This window comes from Hemiscyllium ocellatum, chromosome 6 (assembly GCF_020745735.1).
Source record: "Hemiscyllium ocellatum isolate sHemOce1 chromosome 6, sHemOce1.pat.X.cur, whole genome shotgun sequence".
Lineage (NCBI taxonomy): Eukaryota > Metazoa > Chordata > Chondrichthyes > Orectolobiformes > Hemiscylliidae > Hemiscyllium > Hemiscyllium ocellatum.
This window is the reverse complement of record NC_083406.1, coordinates 3,710,351-3,726,012: the sequence shown is the minus strand read 5'-3', so window position 1 is coordinate 3,726,012 and position 15,662 is coordinate 3,710,351. Positions and strand designations below refer to the sequence as shown.

General features: G+C 44.5%; 1 protein-coding gene across 4 annotated transcripts in view; it reads left to right on the top strand.

Annotated features, from left to right (window-relative positions):
- The first annotated feature begins 13,670 nt into the window (after window positions 1-13,670).
- tdrd3 (tudor domain containing 3) overlaps window positions 13,671-15,662 on the top strand; it is a 128,917-nt gene continuing 126,925 nt past the window's right edge. For 3 of the 4 annotated variants that reach the window (XM_060826453.1, XM_060826451.1, XM_060826455.1), the window contains exon 1: window positions 13,671-13,838. In XM_060826453.1, coding sequence (XP_060682436.1) covers window positions 13,801-13,838 — 38 coding nt within the window. In that variant the 5' untranslated portion in view covers window positions 13,671-13,800. Of the gene's footprint in view, window positions 13,839-13,883; window positions 14,016-15,662 lie in introns of those variants that run through there. The other variant, XM_060826452.1, reaches the window with a different exon arrangement.

Below are 15,662 nucleotides of genomic sequence, written 5' to 3'. Positions count from 1 at the left end.
TAGCTCTCTCAAACTTTCTTAAAACATGCGCTCCAGGCAGCATCCTGGTAAACCTCCTCTGCACCCTCTCAAAATCTTCCACATCATTCCTAATGAGGCGACCAGAACTGAACACAATATTCCAGGTGTGGTCTAATCAGGACTGTATAGAGCAACACCATAAACTCAATCCCCCTGTGAATGAAAGCCAACACATCATATGCCTTCTTAACAACCCTATCAACCTGGATCGCAACTTTGAGAGATCTATGGACATAGACTCCAAGATCCCTCTGTTCCTCTACACTGCCAAGATTCCTGCCTTTAACCCTGTATTCTGCATTCAAATTCGACCTTTCAAAGTGAAGCACTTCACACTTTGCCAGATTGAACTCCATCTGCCACTTATCAGCCCACTCTGCATCATGTCAATGTCCCATTGCAACCAAAACAGCCCTCCACAACCTTCATGTCATTGGCAAACTCACTATCCCACTCTTCCACTTCCTCATCCAAGTCATGTGTAACAATCACAAAGAGCAGATCCCTACAGAACACCGCTGGTCACTGAGTTCCAGGCTGAATACTTTCCATATGCCATCATCCTCTGTCTTCTATTGGCCAGCCAATTCTGTGTCCAGATAGACAGACAGTTTCCCTGTATCTCATGCCTCCTTACTTTCTGAATTAGCCTGCCACAGGGAACCTTGTCAAACACCTCGCTAAAATCCATTTACACCGCATCCACTGATCTACCTTCAGCAATGTGTTTTGTCACATCCTCAAACAATTCAATAAGGATTGTGAGGCAGGACCAGCCCCTCACAAAGCCATGCTGACTATCTCTAATCAAGCTATTGTTTTCCAAATAATCATCAATCCTGTCTCTCAGAATCTTCTCCAATACTTTGCCCGCCACTGAGATTAGACTGATTGGTCTGTTATTCCCAGGATTATCCCTATTCCCTTTCTTGAACGAGGAAATAAAATTTGCTATCCTCCAATCATCTTGCAGTACTCCAGTGGACAATGAGGATGCAAAGATCGTCATCAAAGGTGCAGCAATCTCTTCCCTTGCTTCCTGTAGTTACCTATAGTTTGTCCTGTCTGGCCCAGGGTTTATGTTTTTCAAAATTTCAACATTAACCTCGCATATCCGTCTGTTTCAAGCTGTCTTCAGAAACGTCAAAGTCCCTCTCAGTAGTGAATAGACAATAGACAATAGGTGCTGGAGTAGGCCATTCTGCCATTCTACCATTCTGCCCTGCACCACCATTTATTATGATCATGGCTGATCATCCTTAATCAGTATCCTGTTCCTGCCTTATCCCCATAATCCTTGATCCCACTATCCTGAAGAGCTCTATCCAACTCTTTCTTGAAAGTATCCAGAAACTTGGCCTCCACAACCTTCTGGGGCAGAGCATTCCACACACTCACCACTCTCTGGGTGAAGAAGTTTCTCCTCAACTCTGTTCTAAGTGGCCTACCCCTTATTTTTAAACTGTGTCCTCTGCGGAAACATGCTTCCTGCCTCCGGTGTGCCCAATTCTTTAATAATCTTATATGTCTCAATCAGATCCCCTCTCATCCTTCTGAACTCAACTGTATACAAGCCCAGTCGCTCCAATCTTTCAGCGTAAGGTAGTCCCGCCATTCTGGGAATTGACCTCATGAACCTACACTGCACTCCCTCAATAGCCAGAATGTCTTTCCTCAAATTTGGAGACCAAAACTGCGTACACTATTCCAGGTGCGGTCTCACCAGGGCCCTGTACAGCTGCAGAAGAATCACTTTGCTTCTGTACTCAATCCCTCCTGTTATGAATGCCGGCATGCTATTAGCTTTCTTCACTGCCTGCTGTACCCGCATGCTTGCCTTCATTGACTGAAGCAAAGTATTCATTAAGGACTTCCCCCACTTCTTCGGACTCCAGGCGCAAGTTCCCTTCCCTATCCCTGATTGGTCCTACCTTCATTCTGGCCATCCTCTTGGCTCTCACGTAAGGGAGGGTTTTCTTAATCCTACTCGCTAAAGCTTTCTTGTGCCCCCTTCTCACTCTCCTAAATCCATTCTTCAGCTCCTTCCTGGCTACCTGGTAAACCCTGAAGCCCTGTCAAATCCTTCTTTCTCTTGACTAGTGTAGGCTTCCTTCTTCCCCTTGATTTGGAGATGCCAGTGTTGGACGGGGGTGTACAAAGTTAAAAATCATACAACACTAGGTTAAAGTCCAACAGGTTTAATTGGAAGCTTTCGGAGCGACGCTCCTTCATCAGGTGATAGTGGAGGGCTCAATTCTAACACACAGAATTTATAGCAAAAATTTACAGTGTGATGCAACTGAAATTATACATTGAAAAATTGATTATCTGTTGAGCCTTTCATCTGTTAGAATACAGTGGACTTTGGGACAGGCAGCAGAGAAACATGGCCGAGCAGAGGCTGATAGCTATGTTCTGTACCCATAGGGAGGGCCTCAACTGGGATCTTGGGTTCATGTCACATTACAGGTGACCACTATTGCACTATGCAGACACACAGATACTCCTACACAAACACACTCTCACACATACACAGGCAGTCCTATACACACATACACACGGACACACGTACACACAGACGTGCACACAGACACCCACACACACCCTTACAGACACACACACTCCCACACTCACACATGCACCCCCTCACAGACTTAAGACACTCTGCATACACTTTCTCACACTCACAACCCCCAACCCAGATAGACACACACACACATACACAGACAGACAAAGACCCACATGCACACATATATTTTGTGGGGTGAATTTGTACTTGCAGGGTTACATTGTACTTTGCTCAAAAGCTGCATGCATTCATGTAGAACTCTGAGCTCAAAAACTGCATTAATTTATGTAAAACTGTGTTATCTCACTTTTTAGATTAGGATCAATCTAAACATCATGGCATAAACAGAGAACACAGGGGGCCAACATCTTCAACATATTGTCTAGCTATCACCATTGTCAACAGCTAACCCGAGAATGCAACATTTAAAAGAAAAGGTTTTGTGATTTACACATGCAAGAAGTGAAACTATCATTGTATTCTAACAGATGAAAGGCTTAACAATCAATTTTTCAATGTATAATTTCAGTTACATCACACTGTAAATTTTTGCTATAAATTCTGTGTGTTAGGATTGAGCCCTCCACTACCACCTGATGAAAGAGCATCGTTCTGAAAGCTAGTGTGCTTCCAATTAAACCTGTTGGACTGTAACCTGGTGCTATGTGATTTTTAACCTACTTCCTCTTGGGTGCACTTCTGGTCCCACAGGTACCAGTTAATAAAAGCTTTGCTGTACCTCAGTTCCAGCAGTCCAAAGTGTCTGCTTCTTGCTCTGACATTGTCTCTAGTGCCATCTCCTCTGATTCGAGTGGCCCCTTTAAATAGAGTTCTCCAGGTCAACCCCAAGAACAAAGGCTTACTATTTCGGCATGGTAACTGACATGCAGAATCTTCCTATGTAGCTGCAGTAGTTTGATGCAGCTATGTAATTAGCATAATTCAGTTACTGCATGTTAATGAGTTTCTGTCTGTGGGAAAGGTATTACAAAGGATAGTTTTGGATATTATAATTTCCCTTGGCAAAAGTGAGGACTAGATTAGAGTGGTGCTGGAAAAGCAGAGCAGGTCAGGCAGCATCCGAGGAGCAGGAAAATCAACATTTTGGGCAAAAGCCCTTCAACAAAAATGAGCTCATTCCTGATGAAGGGCTTTTGCCTGAAACGTCGACTCTCTTGCTTCTCAGATGTTGCCTAACCTGTGCTTTTCCAGCACCACACTCTCTCGATTATAATTTCCCTATTGATTGAACCGACCCTAGGAGCCAGACTGTCTCAAAACTCATTCTACAGAAGCTCCAAACCATTGTTCTATCTGAAACCTTGAGGCATTGACTCATCAACAACTATTCAATGTCATCAATCAAGGTTAATGACTTGCACATCTGTCTGACCCTGATCTAATTTGACAGTAAATTCTGCAAGCTTCCTGGCTTACTATCTCGGTTCCCTTCTCAGGTATGCTGAGCTGGCCAGTTTGCCCAATGTGCCGTTCAGTTGGCCAGTGTTGTTTTGGAGTCCCAAAAGAAATGTTAATTTATTTAAAAGGGACATTCCATTCCCTACACTGGCCCATTATCTCCTCAAACAATTGTAACAGATTCATCAGGTATGATCTCCCTTTGACAAAGCTGTGGTAATTCAGTCCTATCCTGCCTTGCTCTCTGCAATTTCATCCTTAATAATGGAATATAATGTCTTTGCAACAACTCAGGTTAGGCTTACCAGCTTATACTTTCCTGTCTTCTGAGTCCCTCCCTTCCTATTCATTAGATTAGCCATGTTCCAGTCGCATGTGACCCTCCCTGGCCTCAGTGATTCCTGAAATATCACCATCACTGCCTCCTCCACAATCTCCTCATCTATCTCTTTCAGAAACCTGAGGTGTGGTCTATCCGTTCTGGGTGGTTTACCAGCTCATGCATATTTTATGTATCCTTACATTGCCTGTTAGAGAAAGGTGGAAAAGACTTACGTAAAGTTCCTTAAATCACTTCAATTATCAGATGAATTTCAGATTCAATAGAATTTACTTGATTGTTTCAAATTTATTGGTGTTTTTGTGAAAATGAGTCTGTTATACATACATTCTCATTTGTAATTGTTGTGATTGTGTCACTCACTCCCAAAACCTGTCCTCAAAATTGGCTCACTCTGTATGATCAAATGCTCTGAATTGGTCTCAGCAACGAATACTTATGGCTTTCATACATGTATACTTTCAATTTTTCTGAAGGCAGACAGAAGGAACTCTGAGGTGAGGTCAGATGAAGTTGGTGATTTTTCAAAGTAATGATAAAATAATTAATCACAAACAATTCATTCAATCCAATTTTCATTTTTTCCATTATAAGTAACTCTTGATTAGATTGTAGTTTAGGAGAAATTTGGAGTAGAAATGAGGTTTAGTGGACCTTGAGGATGAAATGTTATTGTTTTAATCAATATAAATCTGTATATGCACATAATGCAGTTTAAATGATTTTATGCCATAATGCAACTTTTAAAATTTGCATTGTAGTAGTGACAGTGAGTTGCATCTTTCCCAAGTCCACGAATTTGGAAAACATTACGAATTGCATTCTGCAATTGTGTATAAGAATGTCAAGCACCAGGTAGCTTTATGGCACTGAATGACATAGGGTCAGATGATGTGGAGTCTGTGTGGGTGGAGATGAGGAACCATAAAGGCAAAAAAGACCATAATGAGAGTTATGTACAGACCTCCCAGAAGTGGTCAGGACCAGGGGCGCAAGATGTACCAGGAAACAGATAGGGCATGTCAGAAAGGAAAGGTCACGGTGATCATGGGGGACTTCAGTATGCAAATGGACTGGGTGAATAGTATTATTGGTGGATCCAAAGAAAGGGAATTCATGGAATGCTTACAAGTTGGCTTTTTGGAACAGCTTGTCATGGAGCCCACAAGGGAGCAGGCTATTCTGGACCTAGTGCTATGTAATGAGCCAGACTTTATAATAGAGCTTAAAATAAGGGAGCATTTAGGAGGCAGCGATCATAATATGGTAGGGTTCAGTCTACAGTTTGAAAGAGAGAAGGTAAAATTGGATGTAATGGTGTTAAAGTTAAATAAAGGTAATTACAGGGGTATGAGAGAGGAACTGACGAAAACCAACTGGAAGCAGAGCCGAGTGGGGAAGACAGTAGAGAAACAATGGCAGGAGTTTCTGGGTGGAATTGAGGACACAGAGGTTCATCCCAAAGAAAAGAAAGATTATCCGGGGATGGGGGTGTGTGGTGGAATTAGACAGCCATGGCTGACAAAGGAAGTCAGGAAATGTATCACAGAAAGAGAGAGAGCCTAAGGAGAGGATCAAATAGATCGCAAATTGTGTAATTTTTGAGCAAAATTGTATGTATCTGCAAATATAATTCTGCAAATGCAAATTCACCCCATAGACTTACATGTGCATGCATGAGAGAGAGTGTGAGTGTGTGCATTTGAGTGTGAGTGCAAGCGAGAGAGTGTGTGTTGTGTGTGTGTGCATGCTTGGTAAAGTGTGTGTGTGATGGAGTATAAGCCTGTGAGATGGTGTGTGTGAGTGTGGGAATGGTGCATGTATGTGTGTATGAGAAAGCGTGTGTATATGAGAGGATCTGCATGAGTGTGTGAGAATGTAAGCGTGTGTGTGTATGTGTGTGTGTGAGAGAGAGAATGTACAGTGTAGTGAGGTTATCTGTAGTATGACAAGATCCCAAGGTCCCAGTTGAGGCCATCCTCATGGGTTCTGAACTTGGTTATCAGCCTCTGCTCGGCCATTCTGCGTTGATGCGTATCCCAAAGTCCGCCTTGAAGGATGGTTACCTGAAGATCCGAGGCCAAAAGTCCCTGACTGCTGAAGTTATCCCTGACTGGGAGGAGCTGGCTGACCACAGCCAGTGTACTGCAGGTAAGTAGAGTGTTCCCTTGGATAGGGAGATGTTTGAAGAGAAGAAAAGAAATATATAACCAACAGGTACGTTCGGCCCCATGTGTTCCTCAAGAAGGAATACGCGGTGTCTACCAACACCCTCAAGATTTTCAGGGAGAGCAGGGCACTGCGGGGTTGTGGCGTGTTTTATTTCCCCCTTTGACTCTATTTTAATTTAATCCCTGCCCTCCCTACACTTTTTTGCTCACTTGGCATTGCCCTTTGTTGAGAAGGGCACTGCCTGTCACTGACCACTCAGGTGTTTCTTTTCTTCCTGGTGGTGGAATATGAATAAGGATTTACACACTCATTGTTCCTCACTGTGTCCAACACCTGCACACACATGACATGGGTGCTGGGAAGTAAAAATATATAAACAGGGGATTCAGAGTCTTCTGATTTGAGGGGCTGACTCCAATAAAAAAGAAAAAAATATAACCAGGAGATACATGCGGGCCTGGGGGTCCCTAAGGAAGGTGTCTACCAACACCCTGGATATTTTCAGGGAGAAGTGGGCACCGCGGGGCATGGTATGTTTTATTTTCAGCTCCGATTCTATTTTTATTTAATTCCTGCCCCTCACTTTCACTTTTTGATCATTCAACATTGCCCTTTGTTGAGGAGGGCACTTGACAAGTATTAGTGTAGGGTAAAACAAAAGAAAAAAAAGGAAAAAGTGTAACCAGGAGGTGTCACTGTGGCTTAGTTGGTTAAACCGCCCATCACATAAACAAAAGATGCTTTGTTCAAATTGCAGTGGTGCCTGTCCTTTATATTGACAGCTTATTGTTTAAACTTCTTGCAAATGCCATGTTGTTGATCGAGCATTTTGAAGGAAACAACTATAACCAGGAGGAAACGCTGGCCAGGCGAAAGCGTTAGTCAGTACGCGGGGTGCTGAAAGGCCAGTAACCCACCTGTAGGAAAGCAGGTCGAGGGTGGTTTGGTTGGTATGCGGGGTGACTGGGAGCTGGGAGGCTAATGACCGGGCCGGAGGAAAGCAGGCGTGGAGAGGATCAGACAGTATGCAGGATAGGCAGAGACCTGAAGACTGACAACCTAGTCATAGGAAAGTGGCCTGGATGGTCTGGTCAGTACGCGGGGTGACTGGGAGTTGGGTGGTTGACAACTGTCCGGAGGAAAGCGTGTCTGGGAAGGGTTGGTACGCAGGGTGGCCAAAGACTGGAAGGCTAATGACTGTCCTGCAGGAAGGCTAGCAAAGGAGGATCTGATCAGGACATGATGTGGACCAGTGTCAGGTTCCCAGTGACAGGAGTGTGGCAGAGAAAGTTGAGTTGTGTAATCAGTGGTTTTTTATTGATGAATGTTGTTGTTGGCTATATTGTGTTTTGTAGACAGCTTTCCTTTGTGCCTGGGTGCAGGCAATGTGCAAACCGTTTGCATTTGTATATTGTGGGCTTCAGCCTGCTGTAAACTTTGCCCTCAGGGGCTGAAATGGACTCTTTTCTGGATTTCTGTCATTGTGGTACCTTTAAGAGGACGGTGACTTGTGTGAAAATTCTGTGTGTGTTTTATGTAGTGCTGTTGTTTTGTGAAATTTTGGGTACCTTATGGTTGTGTCCCTAATTCTCTTGTGTATTGTTATTGTTGTATTGTATAGAAACAACCTGGACATACCCCGTTTCTTTGCAGTTTTTTTGACTGTTAATTCTTAGTCAATTTGTGAAATGTTGGACAAAAATAACCAGGAGGCTTAGAATCTCTGAAGTTCAGGGGTCTGAATCTGAGCTGGCTGGCGATAGCCAGTGTATGCTGTATAAGTAAATAAAGAGTGACCTCACGATGGGATATTGACCTCTGTGCAGTTATTTCATCTTTGGTGAATACAGATGCAAAGTACTCAGTTAAATCCTCTGTCTTCCAATTCCACACACATTGTTGCTTTGGTCCCTAATGGATCCCACTCTTACCCTGATTATTCTGTTGCCCTAAATATATTTACAACATGCCTTTGGATTTTCCATAATATTGCCTGCCATGTTGTCTTTTTGCACCCCTAACTTTCTAAAAAATAATATCCTGCACTTTATACACTCCTCTCGAGCATCTACTGTTTTGAGCTCTCAATATCTGTCGTAAGCATCATTTCTTTTCCTGACTCAATCTTTATGTCCCATGACATCCAGGGTTTTCTGGATTTTTTAATCTCATGCTGTCTTTATGGAAACATGCTGGCCCTGCACTCTCACTATTACCCTTCTGAATAACTTCCACATCTCTAATGTGGATTTTCCGGCAAGTAGCTGTTCCCACACTACTTCTCCATATCTTGATGCTGCCTGGCTTGCTGTGTTCTTCCAGCCTCCTGCTTGTCTATCCATACCACCTTGGCCAGATCTTTTCTTATCAAATTAAAATTTATTTTTCCTCGATTCCATGTCTTAATTTCTGGTCCTTAACCATAATTACCTTAAATTTATTGAATGATGGTCACTGTCAACAAGATGCTCCCCAACACATCTACTATATACCCAGCTTTGGTTCCTAAAATTTGGCATCTCCCCATATGTTGTCGAACTTTCTATGTACTGCCTGAAGAAAAGTTCTTTGGGTCACACTTTAAGAATTTTGCCCCTTTAAGCCCTTCACACTTTGTCTGTACTATTTATTCTTGGAAAGTTGAAATCCCCTACCTTTATTATCCTGTTATTTTTATCTTTCTTGGAGATTTGCCAGCAGCTGTCTTTATAGCTAAAACTTATATTAATGGGGGAAGGGGGAATGAAACAACGATCTTACAGGGATAAATCTGGCAAATAAGGTTCTAAGTTGAGGGTGTTTTGGATATACAATGTTTGGAATGAACCAAACAATTCCATCATTCGTAACATTTAAGTCCATCGTCTGAAGTCCTTCTGCTGAGGTACATCGAGGTTAAATAAATAAAAAATTAGAGATGTTGGAATCCAAGGTATACAAGCAGGAGACTGGAAGAACACAGCAAGCCAGGCAGCATCAGGAAGTGGAGAAGTCATCGTTTCAGGTGTAACCCTTCTCCAGGACTGGGGGTGGGTGTAAGGGGAGCTGCAGATAAAGGGGGTGTGGAAAGCAGAGTGGTGAGGTGGGGACAGGTGAACACAGATAGAGGGTACAACCTGGTTTGTCGATGGGGGGAATGTATCACATCTGCATGCTCCTGCCCCACTGAACCTATCTTGTCCTGTCTCTACTCCATCCTCTTCCACATGGTTCAGGCACTTCCCACCTACATCCGTGACATCAACGACACCCTCCACCTCTTCAGCAACTTCCAGTTCCCCGGCCCCCAGCACTTTATCTTCACTATGGATGTGCAGTCCTTATACACATCCATACACCACAAGGATGGCCCTCAGGCGCTCAGCTTCTTCCTCTCCAACAGACCCAATCAGACCCCCTCCACCAATACCCTCCTCCGCCTTGTTGAAGACCTTACCTTTAATAACTTTTCCTTTAACTCCTCCTTTTTCTTCCAAATAAGGGGTGTGGCCATTGGCATTCAGATGGGCCCCAGCTATGCCTGCCTTTGTTGGCTATGTCAAACAGTCCTTCCTCAGTCCCTACACAGGCACTGTGTCCCAAATCTTCTGCTGTTACATTGATGACTGCATTGATGCAGCGTCCTGTACCCAGGCTGAATTGGAGTAGTTCATTGACTTCACCCACAACTTCCACCCGTCCTCAAATTCACTTGGTTCATTTCGGACACCTCCCTCCCTTTTCTTGACCTCTCCATTTCCATCTCCAGTGACAGTCTCCAGACAGACATTTACTATAAACCCACAGACTCTCACAACTACCTGGACTGCACCTCCTCTCACCCAATATCCTGTAAGAATGCCATCCTGTTCTCCTAATTCCTCTGCCTCCACCTCAACTGCTCAGATGATGAGACATTCCACTCTCAAGCATCCCAGATGTATACCTGTTTTGAACAACGTGCATTTCATCCCTCTGTCATCTGGCAGCCCTCCACTGATCCACCTCCACTCCCCATTCCACTGCTCTCCCCCACCCAAACGCAATAAAGACAGGGTTCCCCATGTCCTCACCTACCACTCCACCAGTCTCCACATCCAACACATCATCCTTAAACAGTTCCACCAACTCCAACAGACCCCACCACCAAGAACATCATCCCCTCCCCACCTTTCTCTGCATTTTGCAAGGACAATTTCCTTTGACAGTCCTTGGTTTGCACCATTCTCCCCACCAACCCCCTCGAACCCCCAGGTACCTTCTCCTGCAACTGGAGAAGATGCAAAACCTTCTGGTACACCATGTTCCTCACCTCCACTGGGGTCCCAAAGAGTCTTTCCAGGTAGACAGGTGTTCACCTTCCTCTCCTCCAACTTAGTTCATTGTAAAAGGTGCTCCCGATGTGGTCTTCTCTACATTAGATTACTTACAGTGTGGAAACAGGCCCTTTGGCCCAACAAGTCCACACCGACCCGCCGAAGCGCAACCCACCCATACCCCAACATTTACCACTTACTTAACACTACGGGCAATTTAGTATGGCCAATTCACCTGACCTGCACATTTTTGGACTGTGGGAGGAAACCGGAGCACCCGGAGGAAACCCACGCAGACACGGGGAAAATGTGCAAACTCCACACAGTCTGTCGCCTGAGTCGGGAATTGAACCCGGGTCTCCGGCGCTGTGAGGCAGCAGTGCTAACCACTGTGCCACCGTGCCGCCCACCCGTGCCACCGTGCCGCCCACGGGGAGACCAAATGAAGGGAATGTTTTGCTGAGCATCTCAGCTGGCCCACAGGGACCGACCTGACCTCCCAGTGACCGCCCATTTTAATTCCCCTTCCCACTTCCTTTCCAACATGACCATCCTTGGCCTCCTCCACTGCCACAACATATCAGATTGCAAATTGGAGAAACAACACCCCATCTTCCGCCTAGACAGCCTACAGCGCAGAGGACTCATCATTGAGTTCTCTACTGTCAAACAACCTCCCTTCCCACCACCCGACTCCCTTCCCAGCCATTCCCCCTCCCTTCCATTTCTCTTATTGACCCTTCCTTAGAGTCACCAACCGAATTCATTCCTCTCATTGATCAAACAAGCCATACTGTCTTTGCCTATCCCCACTTTACCACCTTGTCCCCGCACCCCCTTCATGTGTAGCTTTTGTTACACCCATCCCCAGTCCTGAAGAATGGTTACACCTGAAATGGTGACTTCTCCACCTCTTGATGCTGCCCAGCTTGAAGTATAATGAGAGTCCAGTGAATTCTTGAACAAACAGGTGGATGAGGGTAAAGCCATTGAGTGGTGTATATGGATTTCAGTAAGGCATTTGATAAGATTCCCCATGGTAGGCTATTGCACAAAATACGGAGGCATGGGATTGAGGGCAACTTAGCAGTTTGGATCAGAAATTGGCTAGCTGAAAGAAGACAAAAGGTGGTGGTTGAGGGAAAATGTTCATCCTGTAGTTCAGTTACTAGTGGTGTACCGCAGGAATCTGTTTTGGGACCACTGCTGTTTGTCATTTTTATAAACGACCCAGATGAGGGCGTAGAAGGATGGATTAGTAAATTTGTGGATGACGCTAAGGTCAGTGCGTTGTAGATACTACTGAAGGATGTTGTAGGTTACAGAGGGACATAGATAAGCTGCAGACTTGGGCTGAGTGGTGGCAAATGGAGATTAATGCGGAAAAGTGTGAGATGATTCACTTTGGAAGGAGTAACAGGAATGTAGAGTACGGGGCGAATGGCAAGATTCTTGGTAGTGTAGATGACCAGAGAGATCTTGGTGTCCATCTACATAGATCCCTGAAAGTTGCCACCCAGGTTGATAAGATTGCTAACAAGGCGTCTGGTGTGTTAGCTTTTATTAGTAAAGGGATTGAGTTTCGGAACCATGAGGTCATGCTGCAGCTGTACAAAACTCTGATGTGGCCGCTTTCAAAAGGGTTCAGAGGAGATTTAAAAGGATATTGCCTGTTATGGAGGGAAGGTCTTACGACAAAAGGTTGAGGGACTTGAGGCTGTTTTCGTTTGAGAGAAGGTTGAGAGGTAAAATTGAGACATATAAGATAATTGGGGGTCAGATTGGGTGGACAGTGAGAGCCTTTTTCCTCGGATGGCAATGGCTGCCACAAGGGGACATAGCTTTAAATTGATGGATGATAGATATAGAGCTGAAAATGTGTTGCTGGAAAAGCGCAGCAGGTCAGGCAGCATCCAAGGAACAGGAAATTCCTGAAATTCCTGATTCCTGAAGAAGGGCTTATGCCCGAAACGTCGAATTTCCTGTTCCTTGGATGCTGCCTGACCTGCTGCGCTTTTCCAGCAACACATTTTCAGCTCTGATCTCCAGCATCTGCAGACCTCACTTTATTCCCGGACTATAGATATAGGACATATGTCAGAGGTAGTTTCTTTACCTAGACAGTAGTAGTGGCATGGAATGCACTGCCTGCAACAGTTGTAGACACGCCAACATTACGGCCATTTAAATAGTCATTTGAGAGGCATATGGACGAGATTGGAATAGTGTAGGTTAGAGGGACTTCAGATTGGTTTCACAGGTCGGCGCAACATGAAAGTCTGTACTACGCTGGAATGTTGTGTTCTATCTATGTTTTACCCCTCGTTGACTCAAATTGAATGGAAATAGCTCGTGCATGAGTAGAAAAAGTTTATTTTTGCAACAGCAGGGAAGTTCTGAGGAATGTCAAAGACTGTACCAGTGATTTGTTTTCTCAGCAAAGATTCGACAGACTGATTTAGTACCTTTGTAAGTACTTGCATATATTTTAAATGCATAAATTATATTTTTGCAATTAAAAAATCATTCTTAGCATTTTGAAATGCATGTGCCGGCACTGTCCAAAGATAAAGGAACAGAAATAGATGGCTTTAATTTCCTAATTGACCTGAGCATGCTGATCCTGCTGCTGACTTGTTGCAACAATCTCACTCCACCTCTCAGCTCTGATCACTCACGCCAGTTTATGAATGGCAGCTGGAGACCGGGTTTCCTGACGCCGATTGGTTAGCTGGACTGTCAATCAGCGCACGCGACGTGGCCGTTGGCACTGCGTGTTGTGACGGCGGCCGCGTGGGAGGCGGGAGCTGGTGGAAGCGGCCGCGCTCAGGCCCCCCCCCCCCCCCCCCCGAGCGTGCGGCGGCCGCGCTCTACTATGAGGTTCACCTTCCTCTCGCTGGGGAGAGCTGTCGCCGTGACTCGCCGCTCGGTTTCCTGTCGTGCGTCGGCCGTGCCGTGCTCGCTTGGAGGGTGCCCGCGTGAAGATGGCGGACACGGGCCTGGCTCTGGCCCAGGAAGGCTGGTGAGTGAAGCTTGAGGGCGGACAGCCGGGAGGCCTGGTTGGGGAGGAGACAGCTGGACAGAGGCGGCCAGGGGCTCAGGCTGTCACGCTTGGAGACTCCGCTGTCAGTGCATTGAAGTTACAACTACCTCTACCAACTTGGCTGCCAATGGGTATGCTAGGCCTCATCCCAAATCTGTTAGTATGGGTTCGTGCTCGTCTTTTATGCTCCCTTAGCTTTAAAATGAATATTTTGTAATATTGCTGGCTACTATGGGTTGGGTAACCATCAACTTGGCTGAAAGGTGCTCAAATTGTGAGCTGAAGGACTTCATTTTCTGTTTCTAGGAGGTGTATTTGGTAAAACTTTAAGGCAAGATTATTTGGCCACATTTATGCCATCACTTAGACTGCCTATCTCCACCTCCTAGTATATTGCATTACTTCACTCGTCTTGACAGATAAACTCCTGAAGTTCTTATTTGCACCTTCATTTCTTTTTCAACTATTCCAATGTACTAGGGTTGGCCTTCCATATATCCTAGGAGAAAGGGAGGACTGCAAATGCTGGAGATCAGCGTCAAAATGTGTGGCGCGGGAAAAGCGCAGCAGGTATTCAGGAAAGCTCATGATCAAAATGTCAACCCTCCTGGTCCTCGGATGCTGCCTCACTGACTCTGCTTTTCCAGCACCATGCCTTTTGACTTCCATGTATTCTGTAAATGTAAGGTATTCTGCTCTACAGTCTAGTCTTAACTTGAAACAATTCTGGCTTATTGTCCAGTGATGGCTTAAGGTCTACCTTACGTTGGCTCATGTAACATATCAGTTTTAAAATTCCTGTTCTTCTCATCTCTACATGACGTTGTATTCTAACTCTGAACCTTTTGTGAAATCACAGTCAAAATTGTTGGTCATGCCTTCAGTTTCCAATCTCTATATTTGTTTTCCCACACTTGTTTGCCTTTCTACCTCAATTTTTCTCCTTAACTTATTTTCTTGACCAAGCATTTGATCAGTTGATCTGACGTTTCCTTATGTCACTTGGTGTCATACTTCATACTGCTTTTGTGAAGTTTCTTGGGATATTTCTGTCTATTAAAATTGTTGCTTCTTTGGTACCAGCTGGTCATTTAAAGATCTAAAGACAATTAGTTTTTTTGTCTATTTGCTAAGTTCTGAATTTCCTTACTTGCACCTTTTGAGCCGTCTACCCTTTAAAAACTTGTCTTTTTTGTCACCAGTTCTAATGCTGCCTCCTTGACTCTGTTTTTACAGTAGGCTACCTATAACTGGCATGTTTGAGAAAAGCGAACATTATTTTGTTTTGGCGCACATTTGTCGATAACTTGGACTGTAACAAAATGAATAAACAGTCATTCATTACTGTTTGTGAAAATGCACAAATTGTAATGTCCACCTGCATACTGATGTTTTGGAGATGTGACATTTTCTAAGGGTTGGGATCAAGCGTTTATTTTCTTAATGCTCTGTAGGAAGCTTTGAACCTTTTTTGAAAATGTGTAAACAAATAATGGAGATAATATTCAACCAATGATGCAGCAAAAATAATAGCTTCAATCTCCTCAATCTGTTGATCAAAATTTCTACTCATTTAATATTTGATGTTGGACGAATGGTATGAAAATCAGTGTATGGAGAGGTGTAGATTCAGACTCCACAGGCAGGAAGGGAATGAGTTACCAGGAGGGTGAAGCAGGCAGTGGAAGAATCTCTGTGGCTATTTCTCTGTAAAACAGAATATATACCATTTCAGATGCTATTGAAGTGAAAGGCCTCAAATTCATGACACCAAGGTTGGCTGCGCTGCAGAGGAACTGAGTG